Consider the following 19,129-nt stretch of genomic DNA (forward strand, 5'->3'; position numbering starts at 1 on the left):
CTGCTCTTCACAAACAATAGTTCAGGTTTTTGGCTTAAATTGCTTGAAGCCCCTTAAACCACTGTTCTCTGCTTCCCACGAAGAGCCCGGGGGAGCAGAAAGCAGAAGTGGCTCAAGAGCCAATATGAACTACTTTGGTTTGTGAATCAGCACACTGATTCATGATTCAATTCATGATTCAGACACAAGCCAAACTGCAAAAATTTAGTTTGTACCCATCCCTAGTTGCAATTCACACTTCCACAATGATAAGATGCATTCACATGCATGCACCTCCAACTGTCCAAAAGTGGAACATATCAGTAGTAAATGGGCTAAAAGAATACTTGTGCAACAACCTGAATCAGAACAGGGAGAATTCCTATCAGGCAGCAATTTGGAACCATTGCTTATGGGCACAAACCAGATGATGAAATTATTATTATTATTATTATTATTATTATTATTATTATTATTATTATTATTATTATTATTATTACCCACCTCCCGCTGAAGGCTCAAGGCGGGTTACAACACTCAGATAAAAACCCCAATACAATCCATTAAAACCAATATAAAAACCAAAATACGTACAATACAACAACCCCATAAAACCAAGATGCTGTGGTGAAAACACTCCTCCTGGACCTAAAATGCCAAATCTTCTTCACCTAGAGGGGACAGTGCAAGAGGATGCTGATAGACTTCCCTACCGCCACTCCTGTGGGGGGAGCCCTGATCTACCTTGCTGCTGGGCCTCAACCAGAGACCTGGTGAAAGAGCTCCGTTTTGAAGGCCCTGCGGAATGCTGAAAGCTCCCGCAAGGCCCGCAGCTCACCCAGGAGCTCATTCCACCAGGTGGGGGCCAGGACCGAAAAGGCCCTGGCCCGGGTTGAGGCCAGGCATGCTTCCCTTCAGCCGGGATAACAACTGATCCGTTTCTTTGGTGAAAACAGATGCTTTGGAAGAGGGGACTCAGATGGCATTTTACTTCAATGAAGTTCCTCCTTTCCCCCTCCAGAATTTACCTCCAAAACCTCCAGTAATTTCCCATCCTGGAGCCAGCAACCCTAGTAAATCAGAGAGGTTAAGGCTGCCTCCGATGACCACCAAGACCACCCCCCCTCCCGCCAAGTTCAGCAATCTTCTAGCTATAAGCATTTAAGCAGCTTCTTATCCCAGGACTCCAGTCTAAACATCCCCTTGTGTATTAACAAGGAAGATCTTAGAGATTTTCCTCTACAGAAGGAGCAACTGGCTCCTGGGTGATTAAGGTAACAGGGATCACCCCCAAGGTTCCCATTAGAAAGTTATCACAGCCTGTGGAACTGTGTCCCATTTGCATATCTTGTTCACACCTAAGTGCCATTTACATAATATTTGCATGGAATGCATTAAGGTAGTTTGCACCTTCTCCACGCAATATTAGGTGAGAGACTAGCAGGAGCCGCCTTTACTGGAAAGCTTTTGAGATCATCAGCAATCTCAATTTGCAGGTACTTAGGCACCGTGATGAAAATGTTCATTCACGCAAGAAGTAGCAATACGAGGACTCCAATTTATGGGTTTCACGAAACAATTCCTGGCTTACAGGGAATGCAGCAGGAAGATGTACGGCCATTGAGTCAGAAAAAAACAAAACATGAAGCAGGGTTTAAGCTCTTCTCTAGAACTCGTTACAAGCCTGGATGTTTAGTGCAAAATAAAACAAAAAACAAAGAAAGGGACTTGGGAAAAGATGTTTCTGTGGATTGTCATAGCTCCTTGCAACCACTGCCTTGTGGGGGACAGACAGTGTCCCAGATCTCATTTGCCAACTTTCTTTCCTGAGCACCACTGTCTAAGTGGCCTAGGGATGCCAACCTGGGGTTCCCCTGGAATCAAAGCTTATCTTCAGTTCCTCTGGGGAGAACTGATGTTTTGGAAGGTGCTTCCTGTCCTCCTGAGTCTCCACCCGCAAATCTCCAGAAGATTCCCAACCTGGAGCTAGTAATCCTATGCCTCCCCACCATTAGTGGCCAGACTCAGAAACCCTTAAAATATATCACTCATGGGAGGGCTTCCTAGTAGGGTTGGCCTGCCAAAGCGCCCAACCCTGCTTCCTAGCATTCTAAGTTCCTGAAGTAAGTCTAAGCATGAAAGTATATCTATGCAGTCATGAGGACTAGACACTTGATACTGAGAGTGGAGAATCTTATACATCTACTCAAAACATATAGGGCCATTCATATACACTTTGGATAGGATCCAAAGTGCATTTTAAGCTTACTTTTGAAGCAAAAATAACTTTGCACGAGGCATAGAAAAATGACTGATGTCTGGAAAAGTTGAATTTCCAAATCCTGCGTTCATGAAATAAATTGCATTGGTGCATGCATGATAATAATTAAAAGCTGCATATGCCTCTGAGCATGTTCACTCACCACTACTAAAGTAGAATCCACCAGCTCACATACTTCTTGTGTTGGATTTCTGGGTTAACAGGGATATTTCCAGGCAATTCCTCTCTGCTCTTTGCAGTTCCAAATAATTTGGTTTGGGCTTGAACTGGGACTGATTCTATGCCAGTGCTCTTGACTGGAACTCAATTTTTCCATTTTTTAAAATACCGAATTAAAAAAAAAATCAAAAGAGTTTGTATGCAATTTGCAGCAGCTTTGTGTATTTGTACAGTCCTTTTCTCCACCAATCTCATCAATGTTCATGGGTACATTAGTCAAACATCGAATAAAAGCAACCTTTGATGTGATCATATACACAACTACATCAAGGTTCTTTCTGCAGAGTGTGTGTGTGTGTGGATAAAATACACAAAAATAGTCTCTTAATGCTGTATCAAGATTTTTTAAAAATACATCATCAGGGCACATGCAAGGGGAGATGCAAATGAACTTGGGACTGCTTAGTATAGTGTGGTATATCATGCATGCAGTGCAGAAATGCATGTAGTTCTGTTATTAGTTATTTGACTCAATGGCAGAATCAAGAACTGGTGAAACTCCAAGCAAAGCAAAACTCTGGCCTGTGAAAAGAACCAGCGAAATGTTCACCACTCAGGAGAATGCACAGTTGCAAGCCTGCTCAGTCCTGCTCAGACCCCTTTATAAAAGCCATTTTGAAAATCTAATGATAAAATGTAGCATTTGAAACAATATTAAGGCTGCAATCCTGAGCATATGTGTTCAAAAGTAAGGCCCAAACTGGGGCTTTGAATATCTATGCATGATGAACACTTTAAAAGTATATCGTTAATGCTCTAAAAGACATAATAATTGATAAAGCTGAACCATCACTTTCCTTATGCCTCCCCCCTCCCCCCCCTCAATAAACCTTTCTTTTTAAAAACCCTTGTCTTCCTTATAGCAGTATAATAAATGCTACCTCTTTTAGAAAGAGTCTGGGTCTGGAAGATTTTAAACTTCCGCAGCCCAGATCTATAAATGTTTAATTTTTTCATCTCTACCCATAAGAAGGTTGTCCGGAAAATACATTATTGCTGCAGATATCGCAGCTCTCCCATTAAGCATGGCTGGCGGTGGGGAATTGGAAAGTGGCCGCCATCAACTCCCATTTAGAAAGCTTTACAGGGTTAACTGAAGTCATTTTGCAGCCTAAGATCCAGAATTAACGCTTCGGGCATCTTTTACTTCTGGTGGAAGAATTTTGCTCCATGGACAGCAAAGGAATCGGGCCTAGTAGACACTGCTTGCATGCCAATACAAAATACAGAGCTCAACAGGGGGCACATTTTCATATACAGGTTGAATTAGAATTTGGACATTTTTAAACAGAGGCAAGATAGCCATCTGACGGAGAGGCTGATTCGGTGAAAGTTCAACAGGGTGGCAGGTGACAGTGGATGAGTGATAGGGTTGTGAGGGGGTTGGACTAGATGACCCATGAGGTCCCTTCCAACTCTATTTTTCTATGATTCTATGAATCACAGAGTATACACATGCAAGTCTTATGTCCTCCTCCTGCGCAGCCGTCCGGTGTGTAGGGCTGCCAGCACCAGGTTGGGACATACTTTAAAAAATTGGGGGGTGGAGCTTGAGAAAGGCAGGGCAAGGAAGGGACTTCAAAGGGGTATTATGCCATTGCCTCCACCTTCCGAAGCATCCATTCTCTCCAGGAAAACTAATCTCTGCTGCCTTGGGCTTGGTGTACTTCCTGGAGATTTCTGGCCACCACCCGGAGGATGGAAACCATACCTGCATGAGTTGCTGATTCATTTCAGTTCTCACTGATTTGAACTGCCTGATTTGGATCAGGAGTACGATCCATGAGGAGAAGGGGCTTCAGCCTCCCCCCTACACAATTTTCTGGAGCACTCTGGGGAAGGGGGGCCTACATGGCCTGCCGGCAAATCCATTTGATCCCAGTGACAGCACCCACCAGGACAGTTCAGGTCATAAAAAAAACATACTCTGCGATGTGGAGAGCCAGCTTGGTGTAGTGGTTAGGAGTGCGGACTTCTAATCTGGCATGCCGGGTGCGATTTTGCACTCCCCCACATGCAGCCAGTTGGGTGACCTTGGGCTCGCCACAACACTGATAAAACTGTTCTGATTGAGCAGTAATATCAGGGCTCTCTCGGCCCCACCCACCTCACAAGGCGTCTGTTGTGGGGAGAGGAAAGGGAAGATGATTGGAAGCAGCTTTGAGACTCCTTCAAGTAGAGAAAAGAAGAAGAAGAAGAGTTGGTTCTTATATGCCGCTTTTCCCTACCTGAAGGAGGCTCAGAGCGGCTTACAGCTGTATATAACCAACTCCTCCTCCTCCTCCTCATTCTTCTTCTTCTTGGAATTGGCTTGCATCTTGCAGGGTTTCTCACCAGCAGACTATCCAACACTTGACAAATAGCCACACATGGCATATGTGAACCAGGTCCCTTCATGTTCCAGCCATGACATGAACAAGTCAATTTTTTGAGGGACTGTGCCCAGTCGTTTGGTTCTGATACAGAATAAGCACCATCGTACTGGACACGTTACTGATTCTGTGGGAGGAGCCCTGGCTGGCACTTGGAAGGGTGATGTCCAAAGAATATCACGGTGTGATACAGGGACAGGCAATGGAAAACCACCTCCGAACATCTCTTGCCTGGATGCCAGACAATCTTAGGATCTTCTGACTACACCACACACATACTGTATATGAAAAATAAATAAACGGCAGTTGTTTCTTCACTATGCCTCTGACTTCTGGCGGGAGGGAAACACATTGCAGTGGGTCAGCCCAGAGAAGCTCAAGAAAAGAAAGCAGGAGACAAGTGACCAATCCAGGATAAGGCTAACCTGCATGCATGTGCTGTTATGACTTGCATTCTAATTCTGATACCCAAATGATCACCCAGCCAAACAGACGTCCCACCCTGTAGCACCAGAAGCAGCAATGCAGTAAGTCCTGCAACAACCACGTTCCCAACCTGCATCACAAAGCTTTTCACGTATTTCAACCAATCTTAATTACATTTTTTCAGACTTATTTCCTATTCTCCCCCCCCCCCTGCATTTGCTGGCATCTTTCACAATCCTAAATATGGAACATATTTTCACGGACTCCCCCACCCGTAGGCGCTACAAACGATGCCAGTTTAGCTACTGCACACTCTACGGGGGCACACATCCAACTGTGTGCAAATATAGCACCAGTGAAGAAGAGCAACAAACCACTAGATAGCAATCCTAGAGCAGCCTAGTAATCGTCGACAGAACATCTGTGGATTGTGAATCAGGATGAACATCATGAGCGATAATGGCATAAGGAGCAAGCCCATTTGGACCCGTCCCAACTTGAGGGCTTCCCAGAGGGCTCCCTTTCAGCATCATTTCCCTAATATTCAGAATGGAGGGGATGGACTTTGGGTGTGTCTCATCATTCCTTCTCCTCCCTCTTCATGCATGTCCACAGTTAACCTAAGAGATGGGGTGGATTGGGAAATTAACATGGGCCGGCAAGACATGGTGTGGCTGGCAGCTCAGTTCAAGAACAAGAGTTGGTTCTTATATGCCACTTTTCTCTACAAGGAGTCTCAATGCGGCTTACATTTCCCTTCCCTTCCTCTCCCCACAACAGACACCCTGTGAGGTGGGTGAGGCTGAGAGAGCCCTGATATTACTGCTCCGTCAGAACAGCTTTATCAGTGCTGTGGCGAGTGCAAGGTCACCCAACTGGTTGCACGTGGGGGAACAGGGAATCAAACCCAGCCTGCCAGATTAGAAGTCCGCACTCCTAACCACTACACCAAGCTGGCTCAGGCGGAATCCGCAGTAAGGGCAGACTGCCCATTTAACTGAGAGGAAATATTCCCAGTGGGCCACTGCCCTTCTGGCCCACTGGTGGCTGCTAGAACAAGCAAAGTCAAATTCAAGCCATTCTGTTGATGTTTCAGGGACCCTTCACTGAAAATGGCAGTTCCCCAAGGATTGTCGGCTGTGACTGACAGAAGGTCTCCAGTAGAAAAAAAAGATCTTTTTGCAACCCAAGCTCCCTTAATGGGTCATGCTACGAACTGAAACTAGGACCTCCTAGATGCAAAGCTCAGCCCTTGGTGGAAGTGTTTTTGTTAGGCTGAGGCCCTAAAGGGCTCCTCTGCATTATTACTGGCCAGGAACAGACTGGTAAGTGCCCTGGGACAAGCCAGGTGTTGGATTCTGGAGCCATCCTGGCAGCTGATCTCTGGGGTCTCCAGCAGATAAAAGGGCCTTTCCCAATACTTGTTAAAGGCTAACCCCTAACTGGAGGCATCCAGGATTGTACCAGGGATCTACTACATGAAAATCGGGTGGTCTGAGGCTGAGCCAGAACCCTTTTTCACTAAAACAGGGAGATGCAGCTGACTTATATGGAACTCCAGTTCAGTCACCGTCTACCAGCTTTTAATGCAGATGGCCCCGGGAACTTCCAGTTAGCGGATCTCCGATCACCGGTACTGGAAAAGGCCTTTTTCTCTGCTGGAGACTCCATAGATCCACTGCTAGTCAGGGCTCTCTCAGATAACATGTGTGACAAACAGCCTGTCAGAGGAAAATGGCTACGACTTAAGGCCTTGAGCGTATTTGGGGATTTGTTTTATTCAGTCTTTACATTTGATTCCATCAACCTATTCAGCACTGCATTCAGAATACTGCTTTAGTTGTTCCTCAAGAAACGTGACAGCGGTAACTAATCTCAGTTTCTGAAGTGAGCTAAGCAAGGACTCCCCCCCCCCCACACACACACACATACCAAAAAAAGCTAGAAGAAAAACACATCTCAAAGATTTGCTCTGTTTGGCAATCTCCTCCTACGTGGATATTTTCGTAGCTGTATCTCTGATCCTTCCGTATTTCTCTCATGTTACATTGTCCTAGGCTGCTTCTTCCTTTAGCCTTTTCAGGTTTCTCTTACAACTGTTAAAAATTTCCTCCAACTGGCCAAAAGGCCAAAGAGTTCTTAAACTTCCAGCCAACCAATCCTGTTTGCTGCTCACTAACCCAGCCTATCATGGGAAAGGGAAGAAATCACCAATCACAATTCGTTCCTCAAAGAAACAAGAATGCAGGGTTTCCAAACCTGTGACTTTTTCTCCACCCTCCTTTCTTCAACAGTTTGTTTCTCCCCTCTCTTTTTCTTTGATTTTTAAAGACCGCTAGGTGAAGAAAATCGTTCTTTTTGTCAGAACCAGTATTAGAAAAGACCTTTCTTACCTTGAGATCACACAATCTCACTTACTCAAATATATACACACACCCCACTGTTTTCGTTCTGAAATAAGAGAGAGGTGTTGTTGTCCTTGTTGTTTTAAAGGATATAAAGGTTAAGAAGACCCAAATTTTGGAGATGTGTTTCAAGATTAATATTCAATTCTGTTCCATATTATATATTTCTGGTAAGGCCTTGGAGGAGGAGCATGTCTCATGGCTTGAGTGCCACTCAGCGCTTAACACCCACTCAGGATGGCTGTCCCACCCCTGAGTGCCTCCTCCTCCAACTGACTTGCTTGTCAGTTCAGCATCCAGCCAATCACCTTCTGTCCCCCACACCTGACACCTCCTCCTCCTCCTCCTTTCACTTCCCTCTGAGGCTCGGAGGCTGCAGATCCCTGCTGCATGAGAGCTGCTCCTTTCTGGCGATACCTCTAATCTCTTTGGCTGTTACCACAATGTGTGTGTAAATTGCCTTCAAGTTGCAGCTAATTTTCAAAACAAGAGACAATCAGAGGTGGATTGCCTTTGCCTGCCTCTGTGTCGTGCCACTGGGCTGACTTGGTGGCCACCCATCCATCTACTTACCTGGGCTGACTTTAGTTAGCTTCTGAGATCAGTCAAGAATGGGCAAGCTTGTACCATCCTGGTCAGGGTATAGAGACTGGGGAAATTCCTAGACATCACTCACGCAGAAGTGACATCATGACCTTGCACAGCACCTTCTTCCCCAATTTCAACCCCCCAAAATGATCCCAGCTGATGACCCAAGAGCTACCAGGCCTCGTCCCAGCAGCCCTAATCATCAGAGGAAAAGAAAGGTAAAAGCCAGCAACAGTGCCACTATGCCACTTCCAAGGAATACCAAGGCAAAGGGTCGCTTTAAGAATTGCCGGTTGCCGATTTTCATCTAAAAGCCTACAAGACGAACTAGGCCCGAAAAGGAAGGAGGTAAATGTTAGGTGGCTGACTGCATCAGTCTACAGCAGGGGTAGTCAAACTGCGGCCCTCCAGATGTCCATGGACTACAATTCCCAGGAGCCCCTGCCAGCATTCGCTGGCAGGGGCTCCTGGGAATTGTAGTCCATGGACATCTGGAGGGCCACAGTTTGACTACCCCTGGTCTACATTTTGCCCAGATATGCTTTTCCTAAATAAACCATTCCTTGTTAGATTGAAGAGCCTCAGACTGTGACTGCTGCTGCCACCATGCCGTTTATACACCTCCGCCCACATACATCCACAGATGCATCCCCAAGTGTGTATTGCTATCAGAACACCATGACGCAAAAAACACAGTGTCCCTTAAATATGTATTTATACTTTCCCCATATGCTTTATAAACCCCCATCTAGTCTGATATAAAGTTGTAATAGCCAAGGGGAGGAAATAAGTTTCAAAAGGGACTGAGTGGAGCGGCTGAATGCCTCCGTTGTGGGCAAAACAGCTCATCGGGGACTTGTTGTTATGAGAGAAACACTTTGGAGCGGGTCAAAACAGCATCATTTATCAAGCAACAGGAAGAAAACATCATGTTTTGATGAGAAACAGATGCCTGTGCGTCTAAAGTTTCTCTCTTTTTTTTAATGAATGGGCCAAAATTTGGAAACTCATGATGCAGCCTGAAATGACTTCAGCATTGGATTCTAGCCTACAATGGCTCCAAGTGTGTATGGGAAATGATGGAGACATCCCATAAGAAAAATTAAAAAATGCAGGCAAGGAGGGCTTCGTGTATTACCAAAACATGTTTCTAGTGTCAAGGCTTAAACATAAAGCAGTTGGAATCAAGAGGGTGTTGTCTTTGAGTATGTATAAAGTACATAGCCTTCATCACTGGGTAACCCCACACACATCTGCAAAGAGACAAAAAGACTTGCATAGCTGAAAGTCTTATTTTTAAAAGAAATCAAGCCTTTCACACAGCTCTTCTTCAAACAAGGCCATGCAAGCAGTGACTTCTATCTTTGCTGTGAGGTTCTTTGTTTACTCCAAGAAAAAGTAACCTTCTTTAGAAAAGTTCTTTATTAGAGCAGAGCAAGATACTGCACATAGGGCATAGTTAGAACTGGCTTTACAGAAACAAGCAAAGATATATACAGGGGCCAGGAGAGGTGCCCCCCTCCCAGGGAACACAAAACAGATACTAATTCAAGGAAGTTACAACATCTTGCTAATCTATGGGTTGGAAAAGAAAGGAATGAGAGGGAGACCAAATAGCGGTGAGGAGGAAGGGGAAGGAGGTCAGGAATACGAGGGCATCCTTGGGTGTTAGCTATTCTTAGACATGGCAAAGCATTAAATCAGAGCAAGACCACAATCTACTAAATCAAGGATAGTCAACCTGTGGTCTTCATAGAATCATAGAATCATAGAGTTAGAAGGGTCCATACAGGCCATCTAGTCCAACCACCTGCTCAACGCAGGATTAGCCCTAGGCATCCTAAAGCATCCAAGAAAAGTGTGTATCCAACCTTTGCTTGAAGACTGCCAGTGAGGGGGAGCTCACCACCTCCTTAGGCAGCCTATTCCACTGCTGAACTACTCTGACTGTGAAATTTTTTTCCTGATATCTAGCCTCTATCGTTGTACTTGAAGTTTAAACCCATTACTGCGTGTCCTCTCCTCTGCAGCCAACAGAAACAGCATCCTGCCCTCCTCCCTTGCTGGCAGGGGCTCATGGGAACTGTAGTCCATGGACATCTGGAGGACCACAGGTTGACTACCCCTGCACTAAATCATGGCAGGAATACATGGGGGATTTCTGACAACTGCTATGTTTATTGGAAGACGTGGGCTGCATTATTTTTGAAGTTCTTATAAGCTCTATTTTAAAAAGAAATGCAACCATAAGACCCAGCAATATCCTAGAACAGCACGTTCATAAGACCATGTGCACCACAGCTCTTTAGAAGCCAAGCCACAGGGAAGGATAGGATAGAATACTAACTGGCATCCACATGCTAGGTCACTCCGTTCACAATCCTCACCTCTGCTTAGATTTGACTCCCCAGTAGCAGTGGTTTTCTGGCTAGCATTCTGGGCTGCCTGTCCAGAATTCTTACCAATATCAACCCTCCTTTTATGTCTTGCATAAAGCATTCTGAAGATTCCTCACTTTCTTCCCAAGCATAACACAGTCCTTCTATGTTCGCTATTTTGTTGAGAAGTTAGAATGTTTGCAAACATTCCATAACATTCCAGTGACAAGGAACATGGCCAAACCAGCTGTACACCTGTATTCTCTCTCTCTGTCTCTCTCTCTGTCTCTCTCTCTCTCTGGATACACACACATGGATATCTCTGCACTACGTGGAATTGGCAAACAATCCAACCTACCTTGTTCAGGCATTTGAGACCCCATGGAAGTGACGCTAGTGTTCAAAACATCGTTCACAGCTGTGTCACAGTACAAGCCGCGCTGGACATCATGTTCACTGTCTGTCTGGTCACTCTCTTCGTGCCCGCTGTCTTTCAGGCTGTTCCCCTCCAAGTCCTTGAATGTTGAACTGCTGGGTGTAAGGAAAAAAACAATGACTTACTCCACCAAGCCACGACTTGGCCCAGAGGGTGTTGGAAGCCTCAGGCGCAATCTGCAGCGTTTCTGTCACTCCAGAGGGAGAAAGGAATCATCCTCCAGCCAGGCACTCAGAAGCCACAAGGGGGTCTTTTCAGGACAAGAGAGCAGCAGCTACACCCCTTGATCTGAACACTCATCATGCACTAAAGCTAGCAAGAACTGGAGGCAGCCCCAAGGTGTGTGAGAGCGGGGGGAGGGGGGGGAACTTACAAATGATTCTTGCTCTTATTCTTGCTAGCAAAAGAAGTCCCTGCTTGTGGAACAAAGCGAGGAGAAGGCGTCTGAGCACAGCACAGCCAAAGCTATACTTGAGGCAAGACGGGCGGGGGGGAGGAGACACCTTCTGTGTGAGGAGAGTAATCGGAAGAGACAAAGTACAATCGCAACTCAAGCGATTCCGCACAGTGTGACGCGTACAGCTCTGAACTCCTCCAACGGCCGAGGAACAAAAGTCTCCCATGATTATGAACAATGTAAGGCTGAGCATTACTCAGGTTGCTTAAGCAGAACTCCCAGACTGGGTTAAGTCAACATGCAGGAAACACAGAGCAATACACAGTGGCTGAGAGAGGTATCCACGTAACTGATGTAATATTTAAGTAATACATGCCCTTTAAAGCTAGCTTGCCTTGGTCGGCAGCTTGAAATACACATGGTCCTTGGGTGCATTTGGGAAGCACACAACTTAGCCAACTTCAGAAGCTAAGAAAGCCTGGGGTTGGTCAGCACATCAATAGAGACACACATTTCCCTCCATGGATTCCATGAAGGGAAAGGATTATTATTAATAGTACAAAACAAACGTAGCAGAACCTCAATGGTGGTGGGAGAATGTATTTCTTCAAAGGTAGCACTGCACGTGGCATTAAGTCAGTAATAACATAGAAATGACATGCAGTAGTTCTACGGTCCAATCATAGTGCTTCTGGCAATTCCTAAAGGTAAAGGTATCCCCTGTGCAGGCACCGGGTTATGTCTGACCCTTGGGGTGACGCCCTCTAGCGTTTTCATGGCACACTCAGTACGGGGTGGTTTGCCAGTGCCTTCCCCAGTCATTACCGTTTACCCCCCAGCAAGCTGGGTACTCATTTTACCAACCTTGGAAGGATGGAAGGCTGAGTCAACCTTGAGCCGGCTGCTAGGATTGAACTCCCAGCCTCATGGGCAGACAGCTTCAGACAGCATTTCTGCTGCTTTACCACCCTGCGCCACAAGAGAGCTACCTCATGTCACATTCTGGTTTATATGGGAAGTAACTCAGGGCCTCAGTCAGTGGTGTCTCCCCTATTCCCATCCATAACATCCCCAAAACCAATAGGGGGGAGAAGTGTGCACATAAAGTCCCCCAATAGGACAAATACTGCCGTCCCCCAGAGCTGTTTCAAGTCAACTAAAGCTCACATGGTGAGAAGGCGGAAGCCTCTTCTCCAGCCAAGCTATGGTCCCAACTGGAGTTCATTCCCAGCAGCTGCCAATGGACTGAAGGCAACAAAAGCTGGGTCAGGAAACCCAGGACCCAAAGGAACGAAAAAACATAATTTGGTCTTTGAGGAGGGGACCAACCATGGAATCAGAGAGCAGCTGCCTCTTTCTTTCTTTCTTTCTTTCTTTCTTTCTTTCTTTCTTTCTTTCTTTCTTTCTTTCTTTCTTTCTTTCTTTCTTTCTTTCTTTCTTTCTTTCTGCCTTGACTTTGCCCTTCCTCTGCCTTTCTCATCCTACAGCACATGAGGCCAACCCAGGTTTCTCCAACCAATCCTAAAAGACTCTTTCACCTTTTCCCCACAAACACCATTGTATATGGTGCCAGCTGGATGTGGGAGCTGCCAGAATTCCAGGTCTGGATGCCATGACTCATTGTGGGGGCCAAGTGTGTACGTGACTACATGCACAGCCAGCATGAAGGCCCAAACAGCCAATGGAACAGTAGATTCATGGGATAAGTAATAGCCCTATGAGGCAAGGTAGGAGCTGAATTGCGTTACTGGACTAGAATCTGGTTCAGATTCCAACTTTGCCATGGAAGCTTGCTGGGTGACCATGGGCAAAGCACAGCCTCATCCTAACAGCACTGCTGTGAATACAAAATTGAAGAAACAAGAACAATGTAAGCCTCTTTAGGAAAACAAATTTTGATGCCTTTCAGAACAACACAATTTTACTCAAGGTATAAGCTTGCATGTGTAAGCACACTTCTTTGGATACTACCGTATCTGAAGAAGTGTGCATGCACACAAAAGCTTATACCTTGAGTAAACTTTTGTTGGTCTTAGAGGCACTGGACTCAAGCTTTGCTTTACTGCCTCAGACCAACACAGTTGCCCACCTGAATCCCTCTTGAAGAAAAGCAGATATAAACCCTCAAATGAACCCACATCTCTCCAGACAAAAGTGCTGGTAAAGAAGGTCTCATACCAGACATCCCGTCAGTCTAGCCTTGCTGTCTGTACCACTAATGTTCTATTTCCACCACAAGACTTACAGACTGAGATTGTACTTCAAGAGCAGCAAAGACATCATAGTATTAGTTCCTCCACCTGACACCATGTCTGATGACCAGGTCCTATTAGCACCAACCTCTACGGCTGCTTCTCAGCCTGAACAATTGGCCTTTCTGGAGAACACCATGTCCAGAAAAGCACCTGTCACCATCCCCTGTGCTGCTGCTTCTTGGATGCTTGATCTCCCACCTGACCTGAACTGTTCTGTCTCTAATCCTTCATTTGCTATTCTTGGATATGCTTGTCCCTTCTACTTTGTATTAGTATGTTCAACAGCTACTTCCATTCTGCTCCGCACAGACCCCAGTTGCAAGTGCTTGCATGGGATATAGCTCCTAAGAAGGCCAAAGATCAAGGCCAAAGATCAAGGTTACTTGCTCATCTCCCCTGGAAAGGAAACGCCTTGTTAATCACTACTGTGGCTGTCAGTTGGGGTACATCCAAAATTTTCTAATGACCAGTCTGGCTCCACCAGTCTAGAGTTTCTAGTTCATGCAGCACAGCCTTGCAAGTTGCTAGACTACAGCTCTGAAACGTCCATTTGCGAATCAGCAGACCAAGCATCTCCTGGTTCCAAAAGCACCAATGCATATGCACTACTCCTTCTATAGATCACCTCATTGGAACAAGGCCCTAGGAAATGTTGGGTGTTCTCTTTTCCTTAAAATCTGAATGTGATATCTGTTGACACCAGGCATAATCTTGTGTAAGTGATCTTGTAAGAGCATTCTGTCAGAAGACCACAAATCAACTTTGCGTTGAAACCAACCAAGCCATGGGAATGGCTTATGTTACAAAAGTTCAGAGAATTATGCGTGTCCACATGAATGCAAAGCCCTTTCCAGGTCTCCATGGAAACAAACTGGACCGCCTATTATAGCATCTTCTGTAGAATCAGGAGGGGGGGAATGAATGGGGAGGAAGAAGAGCGTGGAGAGGGTCGTGGCAAATGCACTCCAATTGGTATACCTTCCTGCTTGGCCTTTTCAATAAAGACATCCTTGAAGAAGCCTTTAAGACCAGGACTTAACCAGCATGCCTGCACAGCAGAAAGCTGGGGAGAAATTGATTTCGAAAGACCAAATGGATTAATTAAAGAGCGAGGTTTTAAGATTCACACAACAAACTTAAAGCAGCAATCTAGCTTTCCCAAATGTGATGCTTTGCTAGATTAAAAACACACCGGAGGATTAATGGTTGACATTTTAATTCTATGATGACTACATTATATTCATGACATTCATTTGGGTAAATCTGCAGCTATGCCCTTTTGTTGCAGTTCTTCCCTTTCCCCCCTTAGGTTTATCCCTTGGCAGCTCAAGGATGCTCTTGGCACATCTTGAACACATGAAGCTGCCCATCAGACCATCTGTTCCTCTACCCCATAACTGTCTACTTTGATGGTAGCTCTCCAGGTTCTCTGACCGAGATCTTCTCCAGCTTTGCCACCCAAGATCCTTTAACTAGGGCAACATCGAACTGGGTTTCAGAACCTTCTGCAGGTGCTGCTCCATTGAGCTTGGGTCATTCAGGTGGACATGTTGCTATTCTCCAGGATGGGCTTATTTATTGCATTTGCAAACCATTGCTCCTGGACCAGCCATCTTACATCAGTTAACAACATGAATACATTTAAAATAGAGCAGTCTAAAAACAACTAAACCACCTGGGGGTGGCAATATGAATGCCAAGATTCTTACAAGCATCATTCGTGTCATCAACCCAGGGCCACTGCAATAATGCTTTGATTATATGCTGTTCCCTGGAATGCAGGATATGCGCCCCTACTTTTGTGATACAGTATTTTGAACAATGCAGGAGCAGCAATGGTGGTACCCTCCTGCTAGGCATGTGCACCCATAAAAAAGCCTGAAAGGCACTAATCTGAAAGGCACAAATACCCCTTCATCTTTTTGGAATCTAAAACGTTTGGGGGCGTTTTGTGCACAGGATTCAGGCCCCCCCACTTCCCAGACAACAGTGTCTCCATTGCCTGAGAAGGCACGGAAAGAGAGCACCTGCCAAACAGATGAGGATGATGACAGGTGTCATGTCCGCTCCATTTAAATCCCTCTCCAGCTGGGAAGGGATTTAAAGGGAGTAGGTGGGGCACCTGTTATCATTAGCTGTTCAGTAGGTGGGCCACTCCCTTTAAATGCTCACTCCACCTTCGCAGGCAGCTAAGGGAGTAGGCATTTAAAGGGAACAGCCGGCATGCCAAGTAGCCGATGATGACAGAGGCCCTGCTGGTGACTCATTTGTCATTACCAACTGTCAGGCGCACAATCAACCTCTGGCTTCTTAGGCATTGCCTGAGAAAGCAGCGCATGCATTTAGATGGGCTGAATTGTGGCCAAATCATGATTCAGCCACCCTGATTTGGACTGTTCAGCAACACTGTTTTGGGTACCTTTCAGCTTATCTGAGCTGAACTGCCCATGCCTAAATTCCTGTACTTCTGAACTCTGTCCACGGTCCTGATTACTTTTGACTCAGCCTGAACAAATTTTGCGGTTGTCTAAACTCGCCTAAGAGCCTCTTGTGGCGCAGAGTGGTAAGGCAGCAGACATGCAGTCTGAAAGCTCTGCCCATGAGGCTGGGAGTTCAATCCCAGCAGCCGGCTCGTTGACTCAGTTTTCCATCCTTCTGAGGTCGGTAAAATGAGTACCCAGCTTGCTGGGGGGGGGGTAAACGGTCATGACTGGGGAAGGCACTGGCAAACCACCCCGTATTGAGTCTGCCATGAAAACGCTAGAGGGCGTCACCCCAAGGGTCAGACATGACTCAGTGCTTGCACAGGGGATACCTTTACCTTTAAACTCGCCTAGTTTCAGAAGTGAAGAAGAGTGCCTATACACCAGATCCTACCAACTGGTCTATGATGTTGATATGAGGGGAAACTATCAGGAGATGGTCTGCACTTCACAAGAGAAGGAAACATGTTTTTTGGGAGAAGCTTTGCACACCTGGTGAAGAGGGCTTGAAACTAAATCCAAAGTGGGAGCGAAATATAAATTCAGAACCTAGTGTGATGGCAAGAACTAAAGATGAGAAGATTGCAAATTTACAGGGAACATCACATAAACAGGGAACTACTAACTTACAAGGAAGTTCAAAAACCAAAACCACAGGGTACACAAAGGATGGATTACGATGTTTCTACACTAATGCACAGAGTATGGGAAACAAGCAGGAGGAACTAGCAGTCCTAATAGAGGAAACGGACTATGACCTAACAGGAATCACAGAAACTTGGTGTGATAATACACACAATTGAAATACTAGAATTGAGAGGTGCAATCTATTCAAATGGGAAAGACAAGTAAAAGAGGGGGGGAGGGATAGCAATATGCATTAAGAATCTTTATACTTGTGAGGAAACACAGGTACCTAAGCATGAAAGTTTCACTAAGTGTATTTGGTAAATATAAAGGGAGTAGGAAATGAGAATGGTATTATTGTGGGGGTCTGCTATAGACCACCAAGCCAGACAGAGTAATTAGTTGAAATACTCCTAGATCAGATTACAAAATTCTCAAAGAGGAGGGATACAGTTGTCATGGGAGACTTCAATTATCCGGATATCTGCTGGAAGACCAACTCTGCCAAAAATGCAAACTCCAATAAATTCTTGACTTGTCTTGCCAACAGCTTCATTTCCTAGAAAGTAGAGAGGGCAACCAGAGATTCTAAACTTGATTCTCACCAATGGGGGAGAACTGGTAGATGAGGTGGAAGTAGTGGGTATACTTGGTAGCAATGACCATGTGATTTTGGAATTTGCAGTCGTGAGAAAGAGAAAACCTTTACGTAGTCGAACGTATGGACTAGACTTCAGGAAAGCAAATTTTAACAGACTTAAAGGTATGTTGGGTTGAGTCCCGTGGTCAGAAAGACTTAAGGAGGAGTCCAAGAGGGCTGGGAGTTTATTAAAAGTGAAATACTGAAGGCTCAATCACAAACAATTCCCTTGAGAAGAAAAGATGGAAGGAGCCTAAGGAAGCCAAGGTGGCTCCATAAGCATCTGTCAAATTATTTGAGGGAGGGGGGGGGAGATCCTACAAACTCCCCCCCTCTTTTCTAGCACTCTCCCTACAAAGCTAAAGTTCAACATGAACTTAGGATAGCAAAAAGTGCTGAATATAGCAGAAAAAGGGGGGGTTATTTAGTTAGTCCCTACAGTGTAGGGACACTGTAGGACCACTGCAAGGACAAGAAAGTGAAATTATAACAGATGATAAAGAGAGGCCCAAACTGCTTAACTCCTATTTCTTCTCTTGTGAGTGAAATGGTGTTCAGTGTGGCAAAACATATCACAACAGGGGGGATGGGAATGGTGGCCTAGGATCACTGTGGGGGTAGTTCATGAACACCTAGTTTTTTAAATGAAACAAAGTCTTCTGGGCCAGATGAATTGCATCCAAGGGTACTAAAAGAACTTGCGGATTTAATCTCTGAGCTGCTGTCCATTATTTTTGACACTTCTTGGAGAACAGGTGAGGTGCCAGATTGGAGGCAGGCAAATGTTGTCCCCATCTTCAAGAAAGGAAAAAAAGAGGATCCGGGGAGTTGGACTAGATGACCCAGGAGGTCTCTTCCAACTCTGTGATTCTATAATTCCATGAACTTCTACATAATCTGTATTTTAACACATTTGCTTTTCCAGCAATACAAGACCTTAGTTATATGAGAACCACAAAAGGATTCTCGCAGTTACTTTTCTCAAACATGGCCGGATTTCTCTCTTGTGAAATAATTCTCTTTCGCCTTTAAAATAAAAATCTACCAATGTGATCCTAAACACAGTTACAACCTTCTGAATCTATTCAAGTCAATGGACACAAAGGTGTGACTCTGTTTAGGATTGGATTGTACCAGTTTGGTGTAGTGGTTAGGAGTGCGGACTTCCAATCTGGCATGCCGGGTTCGATTCTGTGCTGCCCCACATGCAGCCAGCTGGGTGACCTTGGGCTCAACACAGCACTGATAAAACTGTTCTGACCAAGCAGTGATATCAGGGCTCTCTCAGCCTCACCCACCCCACAGGGTGTCTGTTGTGGGGAGAGAAAAGGGAAGGCGACTGTAAGCCGCTTTGAGCCTCCTTTGGGTAGAGAAAAGTGGCATATAAGAACCAACTCTTCTTCTTCTTCTTTTTCAACTTCATCTTCTTCTTCACCATTGGAACAGACCGCACAGAGAAGTTTAATGGTCTGTAATTAATACATTTCTTCTCTCTAAAAGGACAAACTTCACACTGGATTGTAAGGAACAATATGATACAGGCAATAATATCCCCCACTAGTATTTGTGGTTAAATAACATGATCAGTGCAGATAAATACTTTCCCTTTCCTTTCTGAATGGAAGTTGTTCATCCCATATGCT

General features: G+C 45.3%; 1 protein-coding gene across 2 annotated transcripts in view; it reads right to left on the reverse strand.

The window, feature by feature from the left end:
- Nucleotides 1-19,129, reverse strand: part of PCDH19 (protocadherin 19) — a 149,085-nt gene that overhangs the window by 48,168 nt on the left and 81,788 nt on the right. Inside the window, exon 4 of one of the 2 annotated variants that reach the window (XM_077307386.1) lies at nucleotides 11,007-11,176. In XM_077307386.1, coding sequence (XP_077163501.1) covers nucleotides 11,007-11,176 — 170 coding nt within the window. Of the gene's footprint in view, nucleotides 1-11,006; nucleotides 11,180-19,129 lie in introns of both variants that reach the window. The other variant, XM_077307385.1, reaches the window with a different exon arrangement.

Source organism: Paroedura picta, chromosome 13, assembly GCF_049243985.1.
Source record: "Paroedura picta isolate Pp20150507F chromosome 13, Ppicta_v3.0, whole genome shotgun sequence".
In the NCBI taxonomy this organism is placed as follows: Eukaryota; Metazoa; Chordata; class Lepidosauria; order Squamata; family Gekkonidae; genus Paroedura; species Paroedura picta.